At 45.0% G+C, this 26,844-nt stretch overlaps 1 protein-coding gene and 1 pseudogene across 5 annotated transcripts; both read left to right on the top strand.

The window, feature by feature from the left end:
• Window positions 1–949: 949 nt before the first annotated feature.
• BOLA3 (bolA family member 3) lies at window positions 950–26,310 on the top strand. Of its 4 annotated transcripts, none has more exons than XM_081156575.1 (5): window positions 977–1,124; window positions 3,351–3,474; window positions 5,218–5,306; window positions 15,241–15,402; window positions 25,800–26,310. In XM_081156575.1, exons 1-4 carry the CDS (start codon window positions 1,071–1,073, stop codon window positions 15,397–15,399), a joined length of 426 nt encoding a protein of 141 aa, XP_081012701.1. In that variant the 5' UTR covers window positions 977–1,070; the 3' UTR covers window positions 15,400–15,402; window positions 25,800–26,310. The 4 variants fall into 4 exon arrangements, with proteins under 4 accessions (XP_081012702.1, XP_081012701.1, XP_081012700.1 ...); XM_081156574.1 differs by having other exon boundaries at window positions 25,797–26,301; XM_081156576.1 differs by lacking the exons at window positions 15,241–15,402; window positions 25,800–26,310 and adding an exon at window positions 7,433–7,670 and having other exon boundaries at window positions 950–1,124.
• On the top strand, window positions 26,001–26,204 carry LOC308566253 (COMM domain-containing protein 6 pseudogene; annotated as a pseudogene). The gene has a single exon. The product of its transcript is annotated as a COMM domain-containing protein 6 pseudogene (transcript).
• Window positions 26,311–26,844: the final 534 nt, after the last annotated feature.

Raw genomic sequence — 26,844 nt, 5'->3', positions numbered from 1 at the left:
AAGGTACAGTGGCTAAAACCCATCCCAGAGAAAAAATAAGTAGTCTCCTTTCTATCGTGCTAACCAAGCTCTTGACCTCTTCTATATTCCTGGCTATGAGATTGAGAAAAGGAAAGAGGAGAGACTGGACTCAATTTTCTGACCTTGAAATTGAATACCCAACATTATCTAAAGAACACTTCCCCCCACACCCCGGAGCCATTTTTCATTATTGTAGGAGAAATATTAGTTATTTTTAGAAGTCCAAATTATAGCTACCTAATTTTGGGTCTATTCAAAATAATGCTAGAATTGTTTTGACCTTTTTAAAGTAAAGTTAAAATTAAAAACTTAATGTGATTAAATAATATAGGTTAACACTCATTGTCTATAAGATCTGGGTAAACTACAGTTAGTTTTGGATTTTTTGGAGTTATATTTTTTATTAGGCTTAAAATTGACCACAAAAATGTTAAGTTTATAAGGGTATCTAATGGCTAAACTTGAAACCTATTTCAAACTTTATAAATGAGAATAAACCAAATAATCTTTGGAATGGCCAGAGTTGGTCTTCAAAGCTGCACAGTCAGAAACAATGTTCACAACACGCCTCGGGCCTTCTCTGGCAAATACACTATTGCTGTGGGGCTGGGTACGGACACTACAGCCTGCACTGCTATCGCTGACCACTCCGTGGCAGTCTCTGCAGCCCCAAATCTAGATGTATGTGTCCTGACCAGAATAAAGAATTTTACCATCTATCTCCTTCCTTTTGTGTGTCTTCCTAATCAAAACCTTACATGGGTGCCTTTGACTGACAGTTCCTAGGTCACATAACTCTGTTCTGGCTATAAGAGAGACTGGTGAAATGTTTCTGGTTTTTACTTATCTGAGCTTATAGCAGTTACCCATCTGGGAGGGCGGGGCCTGGTTCAGGGTGGTGCGGCCCGGGGAGGGGCGGGGCGGGGCGGGTGGCCCGCGGCCTCCGGGCGGCAGGGGGCGACCTCGCTCACCGCAGCGGCTTTCGGTCCCGGGCTCCGCGCCTTGCGGGAGACGCGGCGACCTCGGGCGGCGGGTTGCGTCGGCCGGGCATGGCGGCGTGGGGCCCGGCCGCGGCAGCGCCTCTGCTCCGCAGGATCCGCGGGGTGAGCACGGAGCCGCGGGGTGAGCACGGGCAGGGGCCAGGTGCTCGCCCCGGGGCGGGACTGCGGAGGGGCCGCGCGGTCGAGACAGGGGCTCCCCTCCTTCCTCTCCCTCATTCATTCGTAGGTTGGCTCATTCGGTGGGCCCGGGCCACCGGCATTCGGAGAAGCCTCAGGCCCGGGCGCGCTGCGGGTTTCGCGAGCCGAGTGGAGGTCGGGCGAGGGGAGCAGACACCTAAACAGCCCCAGGACAGCCGGCGCGGGAAAAGCAATGTTGATCTATCGATCCGAAGACATAGGAGTCCCAGCCCGGAGTCGCGGAGCGGGTGCGGGCACTGTGGCAGGGTCTGGACCGCCGCGGTGGGCAACGCCCGCCCCGCCCGGTTGACCTTGACCGCGCCGATCCCACAGGCCCGAGGCGGCGCCCAGCAGAGGGCACTCCTCACGCGCTCTCCTAATTTTCTCTCTCCCCTTCTGATCCATCCTTTCCTCACTTCATCCGCTTCTTCCCTTCTCCTCTCATAGCCTTCCTTCTCCCCTGCTGGTCCTGGACCTGCCTCCCCGAAGCAGTTCTACCGGTGACTTTCAGCGCCGACTGGCGGCCTCTGGGGATTCTGTCAGTAGATTGCCTGGTTTTAAAGGCCGCTGCCCACAGATCTGCTAAGATGAAGGAAAGGCTCCTGAGAAATCTGCAGTGTTAACCACCCTCACTCCTTAGTGGTTACCCCCTGCCTGCCACCTGATTTCTCTGCCTTTGCCCCCCCAAGGTGCTTTCCTCAGAAGAGGCTGCACCCCACCCCACACCCCAGTCTTACCCAGGTCCGCACAACATTAAGTTTCTCTCCCTCCACACAGCACTCAGTCTAAGTCCAGATCTTTCTCCTGAGCTGCATTTCAGCTGCCTGCCAGGCTTCTTTGTGATTGCCCAGTAGGCATGTCCTGAATTGTGTGGTTCTTCCCCTGCTCATCCATCCATCCATCCATCCATCCCTCCATCCCTCCATCCCTCCATCCCTCCATCCCCCACATCCTCCTGAGGGCCTGCCCTGGCTCAGCTTTGGAAGGTGGCAGTAGCAGGACAGACTCAGTCATGGCCTTTGAGACCAGATGGTGAAAATGCCAGTGCCCGGGTCATTTTAAAGAAGGTGCTCCGAGATTCTATAACACAGGACCCTGCTCTGGGCCATCAGGAGAGGCTTGAGGATGGGTAGGACTGAGGAGTGGAAGGGAGGTACCTTTAGCACCAGCACCTGCTAAACAGTGTTGGTGTTCTCCCACCTGCCATCCTCTAGCCAGGGACCCAAGCTGGTGCTACTCTCTTCGCTCTTATCCGGGCATCTTTCCTGACTGGTTTCAAAAGGCACTGTTTTGTGCAGGTTACTTTGACACCAAGATGCCTAAGTCCAAAGTCTAGCTTGACATTCAAGGCCTGCCATACTCTTATTTTCAGTCTCCCTTTTCAGCATCAACCCAGCCAAGGGGCTGCTGACCTGGTTTTCTGCCCCTTCACCTCTAAGGATTGAGATATGTTCCCCTTAGAAGCACTGGCTCCCTGTGGTAGCCATTAGCAGAGAAGGGAGAGTAGTTGCCAATGGCAAATAATCTAAAAATGTTTCTCCTTCAAGTCACTTAATAGAATTCTGCTTCTTCTCCCCAGTGAGAATTAGTTCATGTTGCAAAGGGTTGCTGGCTTATTGAGCAGTAGGTCACAAGGTCATATCCCACTGGAGAGACTGAAATGTTAATAAGGCCTAAAGGGTGGGTGGCATTTGGCCCCACCAGTACATGGTCAGTGGCATCTTGGGCTAGCAGGGCACAACTGTCAGGCCTCTCCCAGCTCTGCATTTTACCAACAGATCCAGCCTTGGGCATATTAATGCCCATTTCCTCACCTATAAAACTGCCATCGTGATAGTCTCTCTCTCATGGCATTATCATGGCAAGTTAAACATCTTTTGAATTAGGTTAGGGGCCTTGTCTCTAGAGTCAAAGTGAGTTATTTACAATTACCCCCACCCCACCCTAAGAAAGTGTATTCTGTATCCTAGGGAGCTTAAATGGACATCTGACACCACACAGCCCCTCTGACTTAGCTCATGGCCCTGCCTGCCCTGCCGGCCCTGCCTAGTAGGACAGCCTAGTAGGACAATGGCAGGTGGGTCCTGCACCGTCGCCCAGCGGGGGCAGCAGCATCTTGCTCAGCCATGCCTCTTCTCTGTTCTGTGGCAGCTTCCTCTTCTTCGCTGTGCCCAGCGGATGTTTGCCTCACAGACTGAGGGGGAGCTCAAAGTAACCCAAATTCTCAAAGAAAACTTTCCTCAAGCTACAGCTATCAAAGTCACCGACATTTCAGGTAAGGTTTTCTCTCATCTTCCCACAGAGTTTGGTAGGATGTTGCCCTCTGGAGGGGCAGAGGGTTGGGGGTACTTGGCGGAGGGAACATGATCACTTCTCAATACGCGTGACTTTGGGACAGATGTGGAAGTTGGGGATATAGAAACATTGAGGGAAACTGGGACAAGGTCCCTGAGTCACCCCTGGGCTCTGGTCCACAGTCTTTAATTTGACTGCGAGACGGGCTTTACAAAAATTCTCCCACATTCTTCTGATACCCTTGAATGTCAGCTGGAGTGGACCCTGGGAGGAGTTTCTCCCTTTGAGAAAATAACTGCCTCACTTTCCCCATGAGAAGAGGAACCCAGGGAGGCTGAGGAACCTGCCCAGTTCCTCATAGGGAGGAGGCAACAGAGCTGGAACCAGAACCAGAGCCCCTGGCAGACTCTGGCCTGAGCCCAGTTTCCTGCCCCAGCCAGATCCTGCCTTTTCAGATAGCCACTGGCACCTCAGAGCTCAGGCTGGCTGGGCAGTCACCTTCTGCACCCACAGGACAGGGAAGATAGGGCCTTTTTTCAGACACACCCATTGAGCTTGCAGTGGGCATGCACCTGGCTCCCACACACACCCAGACTCAGTCTCTGCCACTCTGCGTTGCTACAGCGGCTCACAGGCTTTTCTGAGAGCATAACATTTACAAAGGTTGGGAGAAGGTTTAGAAAATAGTTTTTATTCTGGAAACTGGAGGATCTAAAGATCCTTTGGAATGGTAGGTAGGGTGAGCACTCTGCAGGGTCTCAGAGCAATGCTGAAGCCTGATGTCACCAGTTCTGTACCTGCCCAGGCCCAAATAGCGGCAGAGCTGGAACTTGACCTCTACCCAGCCCTGAACGGAGAACAGAAAGGGAATTGAAGCTGGGACCTTGGTTCAATCAAAGCTTGGACTCCCAGAGCTCATAAGAGAAGCATTACAGAGCACTTCTCATACAGTGGCCTGGCGTTGACAGCATGGGGGTTATTATCTTTCTTGCCCATGTGGTTTTATGTTAGAGCAGCACGGTTTCTCCATAGTCACCAGCGCTAGTTCTCCATCCATGTGGAGACAAAGCTTGGCCAGGGAGTGGATGAGTCCACCACAAGCTCCACCTTGAGCGCTTCACCAGAAAGCTGCTCCCGCCCTGCAGAAGCCCAGGAGGAAGCACTCAGTGCTGCTTACAGAGCAAGAGGTGCTGGAGAGTCCCCAGCAGCTCCATGACCACGTGTCTGCAGCTTCTATTGTAATGCTGTCTCTTACACAGCCTTGTTCCTTTCCTTTTGGATAGTGTTATACAGTTTTCAAACCAAATTTTAAGTGTATTATTGCACTAAAAAAACAATTGCTGCTGTATTTTGAAGGTGGAACACTGAAATTCTGTCCCCCCACCTTCTTCCATGGCATTTGTTGGCTTAATAAAAGGAAATACTAGGAAAACCTACATTTCCTAGGTTTTCCATGCTCTGTGCCTTATCTTTCCTACCCCACAAGTGATAATCCTGAGTGGCGCAACTGCTTTGCAAAAGCAGGAATACATTTTGGATGGAGGCAGCCTGCCAGGAACATGTGGTCAGATTGTAAGCTGTGACCTTTTTCTAACAGTCTTAGCAACTTTGTGCTGACAGTAGTATTCAGACCTCCTTGAAATTGTGGGTACTTCAAAGACATGTGAGACTGTGGCTGCCCTAACTTAATAATTGATATGCTTTCAAATTGCATTTATTTCAGGAGGCTGTGGTGCAATGTATGAAATCCACATCGAGTCAGAAGAATTTAAGGAGAAGAGGACTGTCCAGCAGCACCAGATGGTAAATCAGGTCAGTGGAGGCAACAACGCCCCTTTGCCCCAGTCTCCTACATCCGAAAGGGCCTGCCTGGTGGTGATGGTATTTTACTAGGAGTCCTAGGAAAGAAGAATGCAATACCGTGGTCATGCAGACAGGACTTAGGACCTGAGAAAAATATAATCTGGAACTATCGGGAATCCAGTTGTGGGAATATGACTTTTATTCAAAACTGAATACAAGTGCCCGACTGGCGTGGCTCAGCAGTTGAGCATCAACCTGTGATCCAGGAGATCATGGTTCGATTCCCGGTCCAGGCACATGAGGCAGCTGATCAATGACTCTCTCATCATTGATGTTTCTATCTCTCTCTCCCCCTTCCTCTCCCTTGCACTCCTGGGCCCAATGCTGCCCTGTCCCTCTCTTCCCATTCCACTCCCAGCTGTCCAGCTCCTGGGCTGCCTCCTGCACGAATGGCCAGGTCATCCTGCTTGTCTGCAGAGTTGAGGGGGCTTGTATGTGAACATGGAGATTGTAGGGCAGCTCCCTGGTTCTCAGCACAACAGCAGCTCCTGGCATCAGGCTGGATAGGAGCCCACGGGAAACAGGTGGCCAGGACATCAGGATACCTGGGTTCAGGTCCTATCTCTTAGTCACTTGCTGACTTTGGATAAGGGATAAACTCTATTTTTTTTCTTTTTCTTCTTTTTTATCTAAGAAGGGGATAGGGCTAAATTATCTCTAAGGCTCCTAACTTGATAAACCTTACCACATGTGTTTGGATTCTTTTACTTGTAAGTGACAGAGAGCAAGTTAAAACTAACATAAGCAAACAAAGGGAAGGGAATGGATTGGCCCATGTAATGAAATTACCTGGTTTCTGGCATATCTAGATTCAGAGTCTTAAACAAGTTCATCTGCTTGCTTGCTTGCTTTCATATCCTGTCTCTCGGAACTTTCACCTTCTGAGTGTTGGCTTTATTTTCTCCTACTAGAGATGGCCTTTCTCTTCTAGGTGGGGAACACAGCCCCCAGCTGCCTCCAATTGACATTATTCCAGTATAGTGACCTAAGAGAGAAGGCTCTGTACTGAAAAATCCCAGGGGAGATTCTAATTGTCCCGGTTTGTGTCATGTGCCATACCTGACTGAACCAATCAGGCTGGGCCAGGGACGCATAGCTCCCTCAGTACCAGGCCGTTTGGTAGTCCCACCAGCAATACACAGTTAAAGTGGAAAGGAACTGTTCCCCAGGAGAAGGGAGGTTACTGGACAGACTGGGGGGAAAAATGTCCACCCCACTGTGATGATCAGATTTGGACCTAATATAAAGGACTTTGACTCTTCCTCTGCTCTGATTATAAACTCCAGTGGTCCGCGCCTCCCTCGGGTCCTGTAGCTTCTCTCTTGGCACTGCAGAGAAATGATACTGATTTGACTGGTGGCTCATTCAGATTTGTGCCCTGACACCATTTGTAGCCTTAAACAAGTCTCATAGTTATTTTACAACTTTATTTTTAAAGTAAAAGTGGGGAATTTGTGCTAAATAGTGTGGTTTTAAAGAACAGCTATTCATTGTTTGAATTAGCAAAACACAGAAAACAGCCTTTCATCATTAGGGGATGGGCTGAAAAATTATGATAAATCCATGTAATGGAATCCCATGCTGATGCAAACAAGGAAGGTGCTTGTTATGCCTGATACAGAATGCTCTCCAATGGTTAGGGGAAAAGCAAAGTGTAGGACACTGTGTTTAAAGTGCTACCATTTTTGTTTCAAAAAGGGAGTGTGGGGTGGAATATATATTCATAGTAGCTTGAATATGCATTTTTTAATCCTTGCAAAGACACACAAGAAACTAACAACAGTTCTCTATTTGAGGATAGAAGTGGGAACTGGGGGATAGAGGGCATTGTGGGACGGAGGTGTCACTGTATGCCTTTTTATGCCTCTTTGATTTTTGAGACAGGTTAGATCCTGATTCAAAAAAATAAAAATAAAAATAAAAATTGTTTTCCCCCCAAAAAAGGAAAAACTGCTGGAAAAAAGTGTGTGCAAAGTCTCCTGCAGATACAGAACTGTATAAAGATACTCTCTGAGGGACTTGTTGTGATCAATGTCACATACAAAAGAAATGATGATTCTCTTTTACTTATTTAGGCACTAAAAGAAGAAATCAAAGGAATGCATGGATTGCGGATATTTACCTCTGTCCCCAAACACTGACCACGTCCCAGCTGCATAGATGCTGCTGCTTAAAACCTCAGATGACCTTGACCATTCTTTCCTACGCATTTGCCAAAAAATTTATGTATTTTGTTCATAGACATTTCCATATTATAATTATAGAAGAATATGTTATCTATTTAGATGTTAATTAAAGGCAACAGACAACTGAGTCTTTTGAAGAGTCACTAATAATGCTTCTAGTTCCTGTATTTCAGAAGCCATGTCCTTTGTCCAAAGTGGTCTCACCTTTGAATAGTTCCGTCCTGCTGCCGTAGAGGCAGAGTGGAGTGCCAGCTACTTTTGTCTTGTCATGAGACTTCCTTGTTTCTCATCTGTGAAACTGCTCAGGCCTCTTAATCTTACCAAAAAGAAAAGAAATGATCCTTTGCTTTTGCTGTTTTCACAGTTTACCACTCTCTTTCTTTTCCCCTCCAAACTTCTTACAAGAATGATCTTGGGCCCTTGGTTTCTTACTCCCTGCAACGGACTCTGAGGATTTGGGGCTGCCTGCATCAGGATCTTTTTCCTGTGTTTGAAGATCCCCCACCCTTTGCATCTTGGTGGGAGGTGGAGCCCACCTCCCCTGCCAAAAGCTGAAAACTCTTTGCTTTCCTAGCTCCCTTGAAGGTAAAGCACAGGCAGATGATCTAGACTCAGCCAATCAGATAGATCTGTCCTGGACTTTGAGTTGGGAGCAAGTGATGCCCAGAAGCGAGGGCAGCGGGACACTGATTCTGGCAGCGACAGGTAACTGACACACGTGTGCATTACTGGGAGGACTGAGGCATTTCACATGTTGAAGTGAGGATTGAAGAGCCAAACAGCAGAAAGGACAGGGGCACAGCTAAACGTCAGGAACACCAGTGCTGTCAGGCCTCTGAGTCTCCTGTCTGTTTCCCTCTGCAGATCAGCATGATTATCTCTCACTCTGGATTGGTTTCCACCATGTAGCAGTGATAATATTGCCAGTGCTCTTAATTTTTATATACAGGGTGTCCCCCAAAAATATATACACACTTTAACAGCTGATTCTATTACATCTTGAAAATGAAATGTATTTTAATAAACACTGCCTTTATAATTATTCAAAGTGTGTATACATTTTTGGGAACACCCTATATATTAAAATTTCTTTTTCTTTTTTTTTTTTTAAATATATCTTTATTGATTTCAGAGAGACGAAAGGAGAGGGAGAGAGACAGACAGAAACATCAATGATGAGAGAGTTATTGATCGAGCCCTCAGCCCGGGCATGTGCCCTGACCGGGAATCGAACCCTGATCGCCTGGATCCCAGGTCAACGCTCAACCGCTGAGCCACGCCCGGCCAGGCTAAATTTTATTTTTCAATTACAGTTTACACTCAATATTATTTTGTATTAATTTCAGGTGTACAGCATAGTGGTTAGACAATCATGAACTTTACAAAGCGTTCCCCCAAGCCCTAGCTGGATTAGAGCATCAGTGGTTAGAGCGTCAGCCCACAGACTGAAGGGTCCTGGGTTCAGTCCTGGCCAAGAGCACATACCTAGGTTTCAGGCTCCATCCCCGGCCCCGCCCAGGAGGCAACCAATGTTTCTCTCTCTCTCTCTCTCCCCCTTTACACTCTGAAAAGCAATAGAAAAAAATATTGTCAGGTGAGGATAAAAAAAAATTGTTCCCTTTGATATTTGCAGCACCCACCTGGCACCATACAGTAATTTTTACATCTCAATGTGCAGGCCATGAGAAGGGTATACTTTCCTCGCAAGTTCAGTTCAAAGACCAGGGAAGGCCTCTGATCTGTCCCTCTTGAATCATGATCCACCCTGAGCTAATCAGCTGGAGCCCAGGAGTCCTGTGCACTGAGTACAGCCTCTCTCTAGACTCTGGAGTGAAGGGAGGAGCAGTTGCCAAAAGAAGCAGGGCTTCTGTTCTCCAAAGAGGCTGGAACAAAGCAACAGGTGTTCTCAACTGTAGGAAAAGGTGATGTGGCCTAGCAAGCCTCCTAGGACTCTGGAGACGCCAGAGAAACAGGACTCTGCCCTCTGCTTCACCCCACCCCCGCCCCAGGGGACTCTTGAGGCCCAGTGAAATGTGTCATTCCTACCAGTTCTGCATGTCTGCTCCCAAATCTGGCAACAAGAAATTTATGAAGTAGCCCCGGCCCAAGTTCTTTCCGCCAAATTAAAAGGAAAGTTGGAAGAGCAATCAATCACAGGGTTTCTTTTTAGTTGATTAAAAAAGGAGACATTGTTCATCTTAGTGGTCAGAGTATAACATTGCATCTAATACAGCCAACTCCTAGCTTTCTGATTAAGTGCTCTTGTGGAAACTGCTGAATTATGAAAGATGATACGTTTTCTGAGCTAAGTGTCTTTAAAAACTGTGTATGGTTTTCCAGTGGAAAAGTCCTGAGGTAGGTGCTTGCTGACTAGGCAAGTCAATCTAAGGGGAACTGCCCCTCCCACAGCACTCCTGCAGGCCCATTTTGTTCCATGGGTTCCTGTGGGCCCCTCTCACCCCTGACTAGACCACCCAGCTAGCAGTCATGGGGTTGGCTGGCCTGCAACCTGGGAGAGGACTGGGGGCCACAAAGCCCCACCCAACACTCATAGTAGCAAAGAGTCAATAGATCCAATTCCCTTTCTCCAGATCCAAACTGGAAAGGGTGACACAGGGACAGCCAGGCCACAGACCTACTAATGGCTAATGTGAAGCTCAGGGCAAACAAAGCTGGGCATCCAAATCCGGAAAATGGAGAGAATCGAGCCTGTAAGGAGAAGCAATAGACCGCCTGGGAGATGTCCCAGGGGTACTGGAAGTCCCAGTTAAGAGGAGGCGGGCACTGTAGCAAGGTAAGGTAGAGTGGCTCTCAGTCTGGCTGTAAATGACAACTACCTGGGATATTAAAAACACCCCTACCTGGGTCCCTCCCAGGTGTCAGCGGCGGGCTAATGAGGGGCAGGGAGAGTGGACGCACGGAGACCAGTAGCCAAAGTGACGACACGAACCGCTGGGACTCAGCCGCGGAGTCAGGGCCGGCTCCCTGCACCCACCCACGCGACGCCTGCCCAGCGCACCCCCTTGTCCCTGCGCATGTGTCAGTTTGCCTGCTTACGTCCATCCATCGGCCGTTTTGGGGAGCTGCCCCGATGCCCCTAATTCCACAATGTAAAAGGCGGGAGAGCGCCAGTGCCAGCTGAGCCCGGCGCAGGCCCCCCCCACCACCACCACCACCTTGGCGGGATCCAGCCTGCGGGTCTGCGGATAAATGGGCCAGGCCCGCACCTGCTGTGCCGTCTCCCGAGCACCTGGGGCGCCCCGGCCCCGGTCCCGGTCCCCGCGCCGCCCACCGCGCTCCTCCCGCGCGTGCCCGAGCCGGCTCCGCGAGGCGCGTGGGCGCAGAGCGGGCTCCCTGACGCCTCCTCGGAGCCCCAGGCGCCCAGCTCCTCCCCTCGGACCTGCCGGAGGCCGCCTCGGCTCCTTGCCCATGAACCTGACTTTTGACACCTTTTATATTTGCATTTGCTCTGACAGTGCCGGTGGCATTAAGCATTTTAGGCGCCGGGTTTCAGGCCATTGCTCTCACGGGTGGTTGTAAAACACCTGCCACTGTGAACTTAAAAGAACATTTATACACTTTTAAATTTTTTTTATTTTTTTTTTTGCGAAAAACGTATTTATTAGAGAGGCAGATAAGAGGGTACAATTAAAAGATGCCCGACATATTCTTGTGTTTTACAATAAGAGTAAAAAGAAACAGTTACGGTGACCTTCATTCCAACGCAGTCTCTTCAGAAGCCGAGGGTCTGCGTCCAGCAGGCGCCGCCCTGCAGTTACAAAAGGAAAGTCACCAGGGAGCAGGAAAAGCGGCTGGCCAAGTGGATAAAAGAGTAAAATGTTTTAACACTGAAGTTCAAGTAATAACTTAAGTTTGTATTTACAAACTATTTTTAGAACAGTTTATATGACTTTCTGTAACTTTTTGGAACACTTTTAGATTTACAGAAAAATTGAGAAGATAGCACCGAGTTCCTCTACACCCCAAGCGCGGTTTCCCCTGTTAAGGGGTCACGCTACTGTAGGGCCTTTGTTAGTTAATGAACCACAGTATTGCAAATTAAGGCCCATCATTTATTCAGATGTCCTTTTTTTCCTAATGCCTTTTGCCCGATCTGTCTCCACAACATCACACTGAGTTGTCGTGGTTCCTTAGGCTCCTCTTGGCCATGACAGTTTCTCAGATGTCCTTGTTTTTGACGACCCTTTCGTTTTTAAATAGCACTACATACAAATATATTCTGTATGGATGTGTTTGACAGAAAGCAATTTTTAAACAATCAAGACCACAAGAGAAGTCACAAACCAGTTGGCCAATTGAAAATTGAAAATTACACTATTCTGAACATTTTGGCAAACATTAAATAATCACATCTTAGACACCATGACAAAGAAGTGTGCTGGCATTATTAAAAATCAAACGTTGCCTGAGTTATGGACATCAGGCAGTAGCAGCTTCGCCCAAACGGTGAGTGTGAAGGAGGGCATTGTCTGGGTGAGGTTTGGTAGATTTATAAACGAGGTTGGGAGGAAAGGCTTCTACACACGCATTATTGACCTGTGTGTTATATCAGCCTGCAAAATAAAGGAAGAAAACTTTATAAACAAGTGCAGATTTTCCTTCTTTTATATAACAGAGAACTGTTGGAAGAAAACAAAGAATACTTTGGGTGGAAATGGAAATTCCTGATGCTTTGGAAGTTGTTTCAGTGCTTTTTCTAATACTGAACTAGACTCGAACTGGAACTACAAAATATCTTAAAATGTTTAGTCAATGCCCCACATATTCTGGGGCATACAATTTAAAATAATGATCACACAGATACCATGTGATTTCACTTATATATGGAATCTAAAAAACAAACAAAAATAAATGAACAAACAAAACAAGCAAACTCATAGATACAGAGAACATTTTGACACTTGCCAGATGGCAGAGGAGTTGGGGTGATGGGGGAAAAAGCGGAAGGGATTAAGTACAAATTGCTAGTTACAAAATAGTCACAAGCCTGGCCAGTGTGGCTCAGTGGTTGAGCATCACCCTATGGTCCAGGAGATTGTGTTCCATTCCCGGTCGGGGCACATGCCTGGGTTGCAGGCTCAATCCCAGGCAGGCGATCAATGATTCTCTCATCATTGATCTTTATATATCTCTCTCTCCCTCTCTCTGAAATCAAAAAAGACATATTTTAAAACTATATATATGTAAAGTACAGCATAGGGAATATAGTCAATAATACTGTAATATTGAATGGTGTCAGACTTATGGGGCAATCACTTTGTAAGTTATATAAATGTCTAATCACTATGTTGTACACCTACAATGAATGTAATATTGTATATCAACTGTAATTGAAAATTATAAAAATTATGAAGATAAATAATGATCATAAATTTATGTACACCTCCCCCCCCCCCACACACACACTCCTTGCTCTATAACAAACCAACTGAGCTACTTTCTGAATCAAATTTGCACAAGTCTAAAGGGGGAAAAAACCAGAGAACAGGATGCTTTTCAAGGCAGGCCTTTTAGAAGCTACTATTGACTTGCCCTGTTCTAGGCTTTTATGGGGTTTAGTTTGCTTTCTCTGACAGTTAACAGTTTGGAAATGAGTTCATCATTTCCAAGGAAGGTCAGGTTTTAATATCTTTGGTCTCCCATTCGTTTGGTTAAATGCCTAAAGCTGGTCACTTACTAGTGCTGAAGCGGGGGGAGCATTTATGGCTCGCTGAAACAAAGCCCATGGTTTCTTGCTGCAATACTCAGAGGAGAACTGACCCCCTGAAGAGGTCTGGAGTAAGACAAGTAGCTTTATCGATATCATGTCAGTGAGGGTATAATAATTTTAATAAAAAGAAATTTTAATTCCAACATTTAACAGATTACATAGTTATGAGTCAGGCTGTTATTAAGTAAAGTCTGCTACAGTTCACTTTGGTAATTAGTAAAATGTGAGCTAACTCACTGCTAGAGCCTGGATTCACCACCGTTCAGAGCAGCAGGCATGAGTCCCTCCTGCCATTTTCTGCTGCTCTGATTTCAACCGATGGAATGAGCCCACATGTAGAGGCAAGAACCTAATTTTCCTTTCTAAAAGTAGGAAGGACATGAATAAATGTTTTTTTCAAAGCAATTTTTTTTTTTTTTTTAAGAGGAAAGTCTCAACCTGACGCCTTCCTTCTGACCCATTTAGAGCTGGTTCTCTGGGATCTCTGGGTAGATCTCATTACTGGGCAAGATTAAACACTGGGTTTGGTAGCTATCTATTCATGTGGCCAGATTTATTTGAAGATGGTGAGAAACTTTTATTCTGGCCAAAGTTAATCATATTATTTTTTGAAGTGAGCCTTTACATTTATTGCTTTTAAAAATTCCAGCAAGCTCAAAATTTAGGTCTTAAAGATGCCAATGATTTAAAAATCTAGCCTTTGAAAAGCAATATGCTGAGTGTTGTGTCTCTGTGTTACTGTAGTTACTGTCACATTGCATTCTAGTTATAGCTCGGCCGAGGGAAGTGTGAGCCCAACACTGTTCCTCTTGTCACAAAACCTCCCGCTGATATAGAATCAAGATGGTTGAGATTTAGGCATGCACTGTTTGCATTATAAGTGTGTTTATACAGCATTAGGACATTTGATCTACTATGTCAGTTTGGTGGAGAGATCAATTGGTATTATATGTAAAAATCAACAGGTTAATTGACCAAACTTTTCCAGCTTTCAATTGGTTGTGTGGGATCAAATGGACATGATAGGATAATTATGATACAGTACCCATGATCTTAACCACATTTAAGGAAAAATACAAATGTTTTATATAAGTAATTTCTTATTTACTTCTTTACCCAAGAGGGGTGAGCCCTGACCAGTGTGGCTCAGTTGGCAGGGCATCACCTGCACACGGAGAGGTTGCCAGGTTGCCAGAGGCTGCTGGTTCAGCTTGGCCCCCGATGAGGGGCATGCAGGAGGCGGCTTATCTCCCACATCGATGTCTCTCTCTCTCTCTCCCTCTCCCTTTCTCTCTCTCGAAAAATCAATAAAATTTTTTTTAAAAAAAAAGAGGTGAGATTTTATTTTCATGATTTCCTCTAAATGAATAATGGTAAAATTTAATAAACTAGCATTAGTTCAATTTATTTAAAAGTTACAAATGTGCCTGGCCATTGTGGCTCAGCGGATGAGCACCCACTTAGGATCCGGGAGACCTCAGTTTGATTCCCGGTCAGGGCACATGCCCGGGTTGCGGGTTGGATCCCCAGTGGGAGGCGTGCAGGAGGCAGCCGATCAATGACGACTCTCTCATCATTGATGTTTTTTTCTCTCTCTCCCTCTCCTTTCCTCTTTCTGAAGTCAATAAAGACATATTTTTTTTAAAAAAAAGTTACAAATGTATCATTCTAATGTACTTCAATTTATGGAAGACACTATATATACATAAGAGAGCTAAAGTCTTTCATACTCCCATTATGCTATATTTTTGTTTCAGATATAATGCTTAGAAGGTAGAACCCAACTTTTTTTGTTGTTATTTATAGATGTTGCCAAAAGAAAAAATGTTTATCAGATGTCAAATAACACAGTTGTAAATTGGCAGTTGGCAGCTTTCGATGTAAAACTTCATCTTAGCAAGATAAACTTGATTAGAGTCAAAACCAGCTGAGGACAATTATTTAATTCATTGACTTTCTTTTATAGCTTCCTCCTTCTCTGTTGTGGCGGAAGATTGCTGCAGTCCTCTGGTGTGGCGCTCCTACCCTTGAGCCTTTTGAAGCAGTGAATTTTGGGTTTGGAGATCATGAACTCATTGAAGCAAAGGATTCCCTTTTCTGTCTGGGAGACATTTATTTTTTATGAAAGGTAACTTTCCTTTGCATTTGCTACTAGATTTGACCTCTGGTTTGGCCTCTCTGGAATTTGAAAGACGATTATCGGATGTAGTATACACTTCACTGGCTGAGTGCATCCTCAGCTGTCTCCAAGGAGGCTCAAATTCCGACTCCATTATCGGCTGTGACAGTTTTCTGATCATTGGTTCAGCCGCCTTTACTATTCCATCCAAGCATTTCCCATTGATTGCTATTGCCTATTGATCAACCCCCACAACTCTCCACTGAGTCTTCGGTTCTCACTGTCCTTCCTCCTTTGATATCTTGCATTTTCTGAAAGACGTTGGAAATATGAAGATGGTAATATTTATGCAGCTCATGGTCGAATTCCTTGACAAATTGAGGAGTAAACCACTTTGCTGTCCTCTGCCGATGGAGACGCTTTTGAGATCTGCTTTCCAACATCTACTTTCCCCCCTCCCGTTTTTATTGAATGTATTGGGGTGACACTGGGTAACAAAATTATACAGGTTTTAGGTGCACAATTCTACAACACATCAACTGTACACTGTATTGTGCTCTCCCCCCCAAGGCAAGTCTCGGTCCATCACCATTTATCCCTTGTGACCCACCTTCACCCCCCACCCCTCGCCCCGGGCAATCCCCACACTTGTCTGTGTCCATGAGTTTTTTTCTCTTTTAAAAATATTCATGTCAGCGTCGTTTTCTGAAAATACGGCTGTGCTTTGCCGGTCGTTCTGCAATCCCTCTCAAGCCTTCTCTTACTTGACTTCAGGCTCTTTCCGCGGAGGTCTGTGTGCCTTAGGAAAGCGCGATTTCCACTCCTGCGCAGGCCTGGAGCGCAGCCCGCTGAGGGCACAGTGGCCTGTGGGGTGCGGTTCCCCAAGACAGTGATGGCTCATCTCGCGCACGGGGTGGAAAGGAAGCTTTACAGGATGTGCTCCTATATTCCTCGTCTTCTTCTTCTTTTTTTTATGTCTTTATTGATTTCAGAGAGAGGAAGGGAGAGGGAGAGAGAGAGAAACATCAGTGATGAGAGAGTCATCCATCGGCTGCCTCCCGCCCGCCCCCTCGTGGGGATGGAGCCCGCAGCCCGGGCACGTGCCCGACCGGGAATCGAACCCCCGTCGCCTGGATCCTGGGTCCACGCTCAGCCGCGGAGCCTCTCGCTCCGAGCGCTTTTCAGTTGGCATTTCTTGATACCCGAGTCGCTTCGCACAGCAGAGGCCAACCCCTGCGCCTTCCCTGACGGACAAATGCATTTCCCAAGAACACCAGTTTCCCACCGGGTGTGTTTTTCTAAGGCTGATCCCGGAGCTCAGCGCCCCACTTCGAGCGCAGAGGGCGGGAAGGGGCGCCCCCGCTCGGCAGGCGCCGCTCCCGCGGGGCCCCTCCCGCGCCCTCCCCGCGCCTCCCGCGCTCCCCGCGGACCCCCGCGCCGCCAGTCACAGCGGCGGCCCCTCCTCCCGGCCCCTCCTCCGCAAAACAGCCCCAGGAACCGGCCCGTCCGCGCCCTGTGGCCTTTAATTTGTAAACGACCAGGACAGCGCCCGAGTCCAGAAGCGAACACTCGCGCGCCCGTCCTGCAGGCGCGCGCGCAGGCCCGGGAATGGGGACACGGAGGGGTGGGCGCTCCGCCAGCCTGAAAGCTCGCGACCCGGCCCGGGCCGAGCAGAGAGCCGCCGCCAGAGGCCGCCCCCCGCCGCCGCGGAGGCCGCCCGCCAGGCCCGGGGCCGGGCGGCCGGGGGAGGAGCCTGGATCCCCGCCCGGGGGATGCCCGACCCGGGACGGGGGTCCCGCCAGTCGCGGGAGGCAGCGCCCCAGGGTTGCGGCACCCTGGGGAGGACGAGAGGCCCACGGACTGCTCCAGAGCGCCGTGGGAACAGGACTCCTGCGCCACCAGTGGGTCTTCTCCTGGCACCTCAAGCCTGACCTCCCTCTGCCCCCTCATTCCTTTCTCTCTTGGTCACCCCTAAACTGGACTGTGCCCTCCCAACCTCCTTGCCCTCTTCCCGGGAGAAGTGGACAATATGACAAAATAAATGTTAAGCCAAAGCTAAGCACGAGATGGAATACCATCATCGGGTAATTAACTCCAACAGTAAAATTTTGTTTAAAACTTCAACCAGGCAGAGAAAGACAAGTTTCACATGATCTCACTTATATGTGGAATCCAAAGAACATAATAAACTGATGAACAAAATAGATTCAGTGACCTAGAAGCATGGAGCAGACGGAGGGATCGCAGAGGGAAGGCGGGGGCGGGGGAGCGGGTGGGGAGAGACGAACCTAAGAACTTCCACGCACATGTGCACAGCCCGTGGACACAGGCATGGGTGTGGGCAAGGCCTGGGGCCGGGGTCAGTGGGGTGGAGGGGGCCAATGGGGAAAAAGGGGGACATCTGTAATATTTTCAACAATAAAGATAAATTTTTATGAAAAACAACTTTAAAATTTTAGAGTTATAGAGTATGGTGTAGACTGTGTCAGAAGTGACAGGTGCAGATTGCTCCTGTCTACATTTGCCGTCTGAAATAAGGGCTCATGTTCACGGGTATATGCGCTGATGTCAAGAACCTTAATTCGGGAAGGAGATTTTTCAATGAAATTTTCTAGAAGGAACTTGATTCCTGGGATTCATGGGTTGAATAGAACAAAAAAAACAAAACAAACAACAACAACAAAACAACACTTTGTTTTTACTCAGAAATAGTTGGCTAACTATAGCTACCTTTTGTTTACATTTTTACCTTAAAAAAGTTAGAAAAGGGACAAAATTAACCAAAGGAAAGTACAAGGAAAGAAAGAATAAGCGTAAAAGTATAAATTAATGAGGTAAGAAACAAAAGGTAGTAGAAATAATAAATCAAAATCCTGGTTCCTTGGGAAAAAATCAACAAGATCAACAAACCAGTAACTAAATGAATAAAGAAAAAAGAGGAAGAAAGCACAAAAATACAAAATAAGAAGTAGCCTAGGGAAATAGCCATTGGAATAGAGGAAACTAAAAAATGTGACATTATTTTGTATAACTTCATGCAAATAAATTTCAAAACAGATTAAAATGAATAATTTCAGAGGAAAATATAGATTACCAAAATTGACCCCTGTAGAGAGAGAAAGCATTAGCAGACCGATCTTCATAAAATAATAAACTTACTATATAAATAAACCATATATAGGGGGATTCTATCAAACCTTTAAATACCAGATCATCCCAATACTACATAAATTGTTCCAGACACTAATAAATGAAAGAAAACTGCCAAACCCTTTTGTAAAGCAAGTAAAAAATTAATCTATAAATCTGATGTAGCACTAAAATGAAAACTGTAAATCAGTCTCACTTAAGAGTTAAATAAAATATTGCATTCCTAACTTAATAGCCCATTAAGGAAATAAATCTTCATGACCAAGTAGGTTGTGGGAAAAAAGCAGAAATAGTTCAAATTTGGAAATCCATTAGTATAATTTACTATATATTCTCCAGGTATGCTGAAAAAGCCTTTTGACAAAATTTAATATTTATTTCTGATCAAAACATTCAATGAAATAGTAATTGGTGGATTTTTTAAAGCATGATCGTGCGTGTGTGTGTGTGTGTGTGTGTGTGTGTGTGTGTAAATTCTAGATATGGCATCTAACTTAGTGGGGATCATGAACAAGGGAAGGATGCTCATAATCTCTACTACTATTTAGCACTGTATTGGAATTATTAGCCAATGCAATTAGACAGAAAGACAATTAGAGCATAAGAATTGGAATAGAAAAGGTAAAACTCTCTCTATATGTAGATGGTATTGCATATCTGGAAATCCCAAAATAATGTATTTTACAGCTAACTCAAATAATGAAAGAATTCAGTGAACAAGCAATATACAGAATTACCATACAAAAATCAATAGCCTTCACCTATAAAAGCAAAAACCAGTTAGAAGATAAAATAAAAGTGAAAGCCCCATTTATAGTGCAACATAAAAAGATAATATACTTAGGAACAAATATAACCAGAAACTTACATGAGGAGAACTTTAAAGCAGCCTAAAAGATACAGAAGCAGACTTGGAAAAATGGAAAACATAAGTTTATTCTTGTGTATAGAGGAACTCACCAGCATAAAAATGTCAGTTTCAAGTAACTATAAATTTAATGCAGGTCAAATAAAACTATCAATAACTTTGTATTTTTTCTGGCACTAGACAAGTTTATTCTAAAGTTCACATAGAAAAATAAACATAAAAGAATAGCCAAGAAACTCCTGGAAAATAAGAGCAATGAGGGGACACTAGCCCTACAAGATGTTAAAATACACTATAAACATTAATATTAAAATATACTATAAATATAAATATATTATACTATTAAAACACCAAGGTACTGGCACAAGAATAGACTGACCAGAGGAACAGAAGAGAAATAACAGAGTATGGAAATTTGTATGTAACAAGGTGGCATCTCAATTTACTGAAGAAAAGATAGACATTTTTTTACTAATGGTGCTGAGACAACTAGAGAACGATTTGGGAAAATATAAAATTAGATCCATTTCTTTTTCTTTTAAAATTTATCTTTATTGTTGAAAGTACTACAGGTGTCCCATTTCCCCCCCCCCCCCAAGTGATCCCCTCCACCTCACTCCCACCCCCTTCCCAGGCCTTCACCCCGTCATTGTCTGTGTCCATGGGTTATGCATATATGCATATAACTTCTTTGGTTAATCTCTTCCCACCTTCCACTCCCCTTCCCTCTTTCCTCTGAAATATGATTGTCTGTTACATGCGTCAGTGTCTCTGGATCTATTTAGTTCATCAGATTCTTTTGTTCATTAGCTTCTTCTTAAAGAAGACTCTTCAACATTTCCTGTAGTGCTGGTTTGGTGGTGTTGAACTCCTTTAGATTTTCCTTGTCTGAGAAGCTCTTTATCTAACTTTCAATTCTAAATGATAGCTTTGCTGGGTAGAGTAATCTTGGTTGTAGTTCCACGTTTTTCATCACTTTGAATATTTCTTGCCACTCCCTTCTGGCCTGCAAAGCTTCTGTTGAGAAATCAGCTGACAGTCCTATGGGTGCTCCCTTGTATGTAATTAACTGCTTTTCTCTTGCTGCTTTTAAGATTCTCTTTGTCTTTAACCTCTGGCATTTTAATTATGATGTGTCTTGATGTGAGCCTCTTTGGGTTCCTCTTGTTTAGGACCCTCTGTGTTTCCTGGACTTGTAAGTCTATTTCTTTCCCCAGGTAGGGGAAGTTTTCTGTAATTATTTTTTCAAATAGGTTTTCAATTTCTTGCTCTCCTTCCTCTCCTTCTGGCATCCCAATAATACGAATGTTGGGCTCTTGAAGTTGTCCCAGAGGCTGCTTATACTATCTTCATATTTCTGGATTCTTTTTTCTTTTTGCTGTTGTGGTTGGGTGTTTTTTGTTTCTTCATGTTCCAAATTGCTGACTTGATTCTCAGCGTCCTCTACTCTACTGTTGATTCCCTGTAAATTATTCTTCATTTCAGTTCCTGTAGCCTTCATTTCAAATTGATACTTTATTATGTCATTGATTTTCTCAATTATTTTCGTCATACCTTTGCTAATATCCTTGAGCATTCTTATAACCATTATTCTGAACTCTGTATCTGTTAGCTTGCTTGGATCTATTTCATTTAGTTCCTTTTTTAGAGATTTCTTCTGTTCTTTCCTTTGTGACATGTTTCTTTGCTTCCGCATTTTGGCTGCTTCCTGGTGTTTGTTTCTATGTATTAGGTAGAGCTGCTATGTCTCCTGGAATTTGTAGAGTGGCTTTGTGTAGTAGGTGTCCTGTAGGGTCCAGTGGCTCAGCCTCCCCAGTCACCTGAGCTGGGCCTTCTAGGTGCTGCCCTGTGTGGGCTGTGTGCACTGTCCTGTTGTAGTTGAGCCTTGGTTGCTGTTGGCGTCACTGGGAGGAACTGACCCCCAGACCAATCAGCTGCAACTACGGCCAGAGAGCTGCTGTGCTGGAGACACCCCTTTGGAGCAGGATTTACTTCAGTGGAGCTTTGGTGTTCACCAAGTGTGCCCCTTGAGTGTGTCACTCGTGGATGTGGTAGGGTTGTAATCCATCATGGTCGAGTCTGACCACCAGGTGCACTGTCTCTGGGGCCTCCTGGGAGGTGCAGAGTCAGCCTGTGCCAGTGCCTTGCCCAGGGCCACCCAGCATGAGCTACACAGCACACCATAGTTGGCTGCTACTTGTGCTGGGCTTGGAGGTGTCCAGGAGAGGCCAAGCTGTGAGCCAATGCAGGCTGCCGCTAGTGTCAGGCCTGGGGCCACTTATCAAGCCGTATGCGGCCCGCTGCTGCTTGTCTGAGAGATTTTAGGAAAGTCCTAAGCATGAGGCTAGAGAGGCCACTTGCACAGAAAAGCCCCTGGAAATGGCCTGGATGAGCTGCAGGTGGGGAGGGGCGGGGCCTCCGGGAATCACGGGGCGGGGCCAAAGGTGCGAGTCAGGTGCTGGGGATTCAAACATGGCGCCTGCCTGCCGGCTGTGTTCCGGGAGGACTCGCCAAAAGAGCCACTGTCTCTGTCAGCCCTTCTGCCTGGGAGGAAGCCGCCCTCCGCCTCTCGCCTGGATCTCAGGCAGGTTAGTTCCCCCCCGAGTGTCCCGGGTCCTTTCAGGCTGCTGCCCGGCGCTGGGCTCAGAGGGAGCGTCCGAGCGAGTCCGTGCCGGGCCCTTTAGAGGAGCTGCTGGGGCTCCCGCAGCCTCCGCGACCCTCAGGGACAGTCCCCGCTGGTTTCACAGCCCAAAGTTGTGGGGCCGTCTCTTCCTGGCCCTGGAGCCCTGGGCTGGGGGCCTGTTGTGGGGCTGGGACCCCTCCCTCCTCTGGGAAACCCCCACCGCCGAGATTCCCTCCCGGGTTTCAACCGCGGCACCGGGTGTGGGCCCGCGGCCTGTCTCTGCGATTCAGCCCCGAGCCGCCCACGTCTCCACCCCTCCCTCCGGTCTCAGTGCTTCTTCATCTCCCTGGTTGCAGGGTTCTGTTCAGCCAGATTGCAGGAGTCTCAGAGTGATGGTGGTTCTGTATTTTAGTTGTAATTTGATGTGGTTGCGGGAGGCGTCGGGTGCAGCTGTTGCCTACACGCCATCTTGTTTTTCCCCCCCTAGATCCATTTCTTAAATATGCAAATGTATCAGATATCTAAATGTTAAAACGGTAATCACACAAGTAGTAGGAGAAAGCATATATAAAGAATTCATATAACTCAACAATAAAGACAAACAACCCAATTTAAAAATAGGCAAAAAAATTTTTTCTGGAGACAACCATCTTTATTAAAGATACTACCAAAATTCTGGCAAACATTTGAAAACAGATTTGTAAACATAATGCTTCCCTTTTTAACTGGCAGCACTTTGAAAAGACAATACGGTAAGACAACACAACTTGAATCAACATTAGTTCAAAATCCTTATATTTTTGATACAACTTATGTTCCCACATGGTAAACAAGTGATAGTTTAAATTAACGTCAATAGATAAACTCCATGAAATGAAAGTTTGTGCTGTTTGATGAATCACAGTATGTTATGGTTAAATATATCTGCTCTTTTTTATACTCCTGGCACCCAGGACAAAGAAAAAAATCTTTACATATACATTTCATGTAGGTAATAGCTTTTTTATATAGCTCTCCAAAAAATCCTTTATAGCAGTATGTAAATAGGTTACCTACATATTTAATTTTATAATTTTGCCCCAAAACTATAGATTTCTATTTTCATAATATATCAATTTTGCCCAACTATAAAGCTGACAAACTGTTGAAATGGAAATGCCTTTGTCTTCCAAAAAGAAGGAGCAGTTTGACAGAAAAAACAACAAAACCTACAGTAACTCATCGGTTGCTTAACCTGAGCACTTGGTCTACTGAGAGTAGCAGCTTTTTTCCCTTCCTGCACGCTCACATCCACAGCACCTCTGCACACGCACAGGTTGCCCACACACTTTCAGACGCTGGTAGGCCACAGTGTGTGTTCCAGTGTGTATTAATGATTAACCACACTATGAACACAACTAGCAAACATTTTAAGGCAACCAATCATTGGGGGGCTAACTTGCAGGGCAGATTTACTGTGTAGATGGAGTCAGCCTGTATAAATATATGTGTGTGTAGCTATACACATATACATACTTACACACTTTTCTATTTCTTAATCCTCAAAAAAATGTTTTAATTTTTTTTGTGTGTTTTGTGCAAATCTACCATTAAGGCAAAGAGTTTGCATTAACAAAGGTCAGAAAACAGGCTTATGTTTATCCAAAAGCATTTCACCTTGCACATTACTGTGTGTTTTTTCTTTCTTTCTTTTTTTTTTTAAATATATCTTTATTGATTTCAGAGAGAGGAAAGGAGAGGGAGAGAGAGAGAGATAGAAACATCAATGATGAGAGAGTCATTGATCGAGCCTGCAACCCGGGCATGTGCCCTGACCGGGAATCGAACCCCGATCGTCTGGATCCTAGGTTGACACTCAACCGCTGAGCCACGCCGGGCCGGGTACTGTGTGTTTTTTTTTAACACACATAACTTGGAACTGTGGACACTGGATCCCCAATATCTACAAGTCATTTTTAATTACAAGCAAGTTTTTAGAAAAAAACTGATTTGAAGTACAGATACTGGAACCCCAATATCTAAAAAAAAATTACTTCTTTTGACAACACAAGTCTTGAAGGGGGAAAAAGGACCAGTAAAAGCAGCTTCAAAAATGCAGGGAAGCAAAGAAAAATGGAAGCAAAATAAAAGGTAACTCAAATTTACAAGTATTGTGAATGTTTTTGTTTTTTGGGTATGTCGATGCTGTTGGGAATGAAGGCTTTCACTGTGGGAAAAGGGAGATATTGAGAGAGATGTAGCCCCTGACAGGCTACTTATAGGAAGAACTTTCTATATTTGGAAGTGAATATAAAAAATAAAAATAAAAAAGGTACAAAAAAGGAAAAAATGGATTAATACTTTAAAATTACATTAATATATGTCTTTTTAAAAGGGGAAACCTAATAGTGCAATGAAGGCCTGGGGAGGGGGCGGGAGGAGGGGAGTGGGGGGGGAGGGGACATCTGTAATACTTTCAACAATAAGGATTAATTTTCTTAAAAGGGGAAAACCTGTACCTACATGTTGGTCTGTCATAGTAATACATAATAAAATTATAACTTCTTTTTTAGTCTTCATTTTTGCATATTTGTCAATAACTTTGTCAAAACTGATATTTTGCATATTCATGCTCACCAGATGGCACAGACAGATATGTCAAACTATCTTCACTCATTGCTTATTAAAGAAATAAATGGGAAGAGTTGCGAACAAATGGATAAGTGGGGCAGAGATTCATGAAAATCCCATTTCGCAGTAAATCCCAGAAATTGCAAGGATGCCCATGTCTATTTTTTCAAGATTGATTCCAATGAGTTTAAATCATCTCTGAGTTAAAAATGTTAAACATACAGGAAAATTCCAAGGGGTGACACAGAATGACAGAATTGAAAGTAATCTAAGTTCTTTATTTCCATCTTTACAATCACTGAGCTACCATCATTTATTTCAAATGTACTATTTATTTAAAGGAGGGTGTGGGGAGGGTGGAGCTGGAGACACCTCAAAGCCAAAGGCGAAGATTCAGACTTTTACAAATTCTCTCTTCAAAGCCGGCAGCTAACAAAATGTAGCTTAATATTGGCCTGTAAAAGGAGTGAAATTGTGACAAGTTCTACAACGTGGATGGGTCTTCACGACATTACGTTAAGTGAATTCAGCCAGATACAGGACTCTTATTGTAAGGTTCCATTTATATGAAGTACAGAAGTAATCAAATGCATAGAGACAAAAAGTAAGAGGGCGGTTGCCAGGGGTTGGCGTAGAGAATTGGGAGGTGCTGTCTGGGGGACAGTTTTTCTTGGGGGTGATTAAAAAGGCCTGGAGAATTGCACAATGTAAATGTACTTGAGGCCACTGAATTGTAAACTTGTAAATAGTTAAAATAGTAAAATAAATTTTATGTGGTGGACATTTTACAATAAAAAATAAATTTAAAAAATGGCTAAGTAAACAAAGCCAAGGGGAAAACCCACTTTAAACCAAACAACAGTAATCTTTTTTTTTTTTTAAAGCATGTGGTTGAGTCCACATGTTAGAGGCTGACTAGGAATTCATTTGCCTGCAGAATATAATGTTTATTAAAGAGTAAGTCATTTAAAAATGTACTAATCTGAAGGATGCATATATTGTTAAAATGGTAACTGAAGCAATTGTTAGAATTTAGACCAACAAGGCTGCCTTCTCAGGGAGGCGGTCTGTCTGTAAGCACCCTGCCTAAAACAGAGACCCCAGCTTCAGGACCCCTACCTGCCTTCTGACTTCATGTTTCCTGCTTCTCAGCAGCACTTCTCACTGCTGATCCAGCAACCGGAGAGATGCTGTCAAAACACAGATCCCGAGCAGAAGTGTTGGTGGCCCGAGGACTGTCCACCTGCGTTGGTGGTGTGAGCCCTGGACACTTGCCAAGGAGGGTCTAACAAGCAGTTCCTGGATGCTAAGGCCAAGGTCACCAACCAGCTTGTAGCTTTTCAGTGGAAACTGGGTATGGCTGTGAACTCGGACAGTTGCAGATTATCTAAGTATCCTTATGTTGTGGTGATGCTAAAAGTGGCAGATCATTCAGGTCAAGTAAAGATCAAGTCTTTTGAAATGACAATTCCACAGTTTCAGAATTTCTACCTACGATTCAAGGCAATTGCTGCAATTATTGAAACTGTGAGAAAACTGATTACTTGGCTGATAAATTGAATGTACTAAAAGCTACTGGATTGAATACTTTAAAGGGGGAACTCAGTGGTATGTGAATTGTATCTCTATAAAAAAATAAATCAGAAAAAACCCCCACACAGATCCCATCAGGTCACTCCTATAACTCTTCCTGTCCTCTCTTTCCCACCCCCAACCCCCTTTTCTCCCACCCCAGTCAGCCCCTTTCCCCTTCTCACCTGAGCTAGGAGCCTCTATTCAGTTTTGGTGCTGGCAGCTTTTTCCACATGACACACCGTTCCCTGTCCACACACAGAAAACCCTCCTTTTCTTTTACAAAACACACATTAATGTGATTTAAGTGTTAATTCCAGCAATAAAAAGAAATGAGTTATCAATCCATGAAAACACATGGAGGAAATTTAAGTGCACATTATTAAGTGAAAAGTCAACCTGAAAAGCCTATACATGGTACGATTCCAACTCTGTGACACTCTACTTACTGCTCAATTTTTCTATAAACCTAAAACTGCCCTAAAATAGTTTATTAATTTAAAAACAAACTGAAAGTGCTAATTCATTTTTTCTTTTTTGTACCATAATATTTATCTCATGTATTCCTTTAGCAATGATATTGCTTAGAATTACCAGCATGTAAGGATAATAAAAAACCCAGCCAGAC

Source organism: Miniopterus schreibersii (genome assembly GCF_964146895.1).
Source record: "Miniopterus schreibersii genome assembly, chromosome: 13".
NCBI lineage: Eukaryota > Metazoa > Chordata > Mammalia > Chiroptera > Miniopteridae > Miniopterus > Miniopterus schreibersii.
The sequence above is the reverse complement of the archived record's forward strand: the minus strand, read 5'-3'. Positions and strand labels throughout refer to the sequence as shown.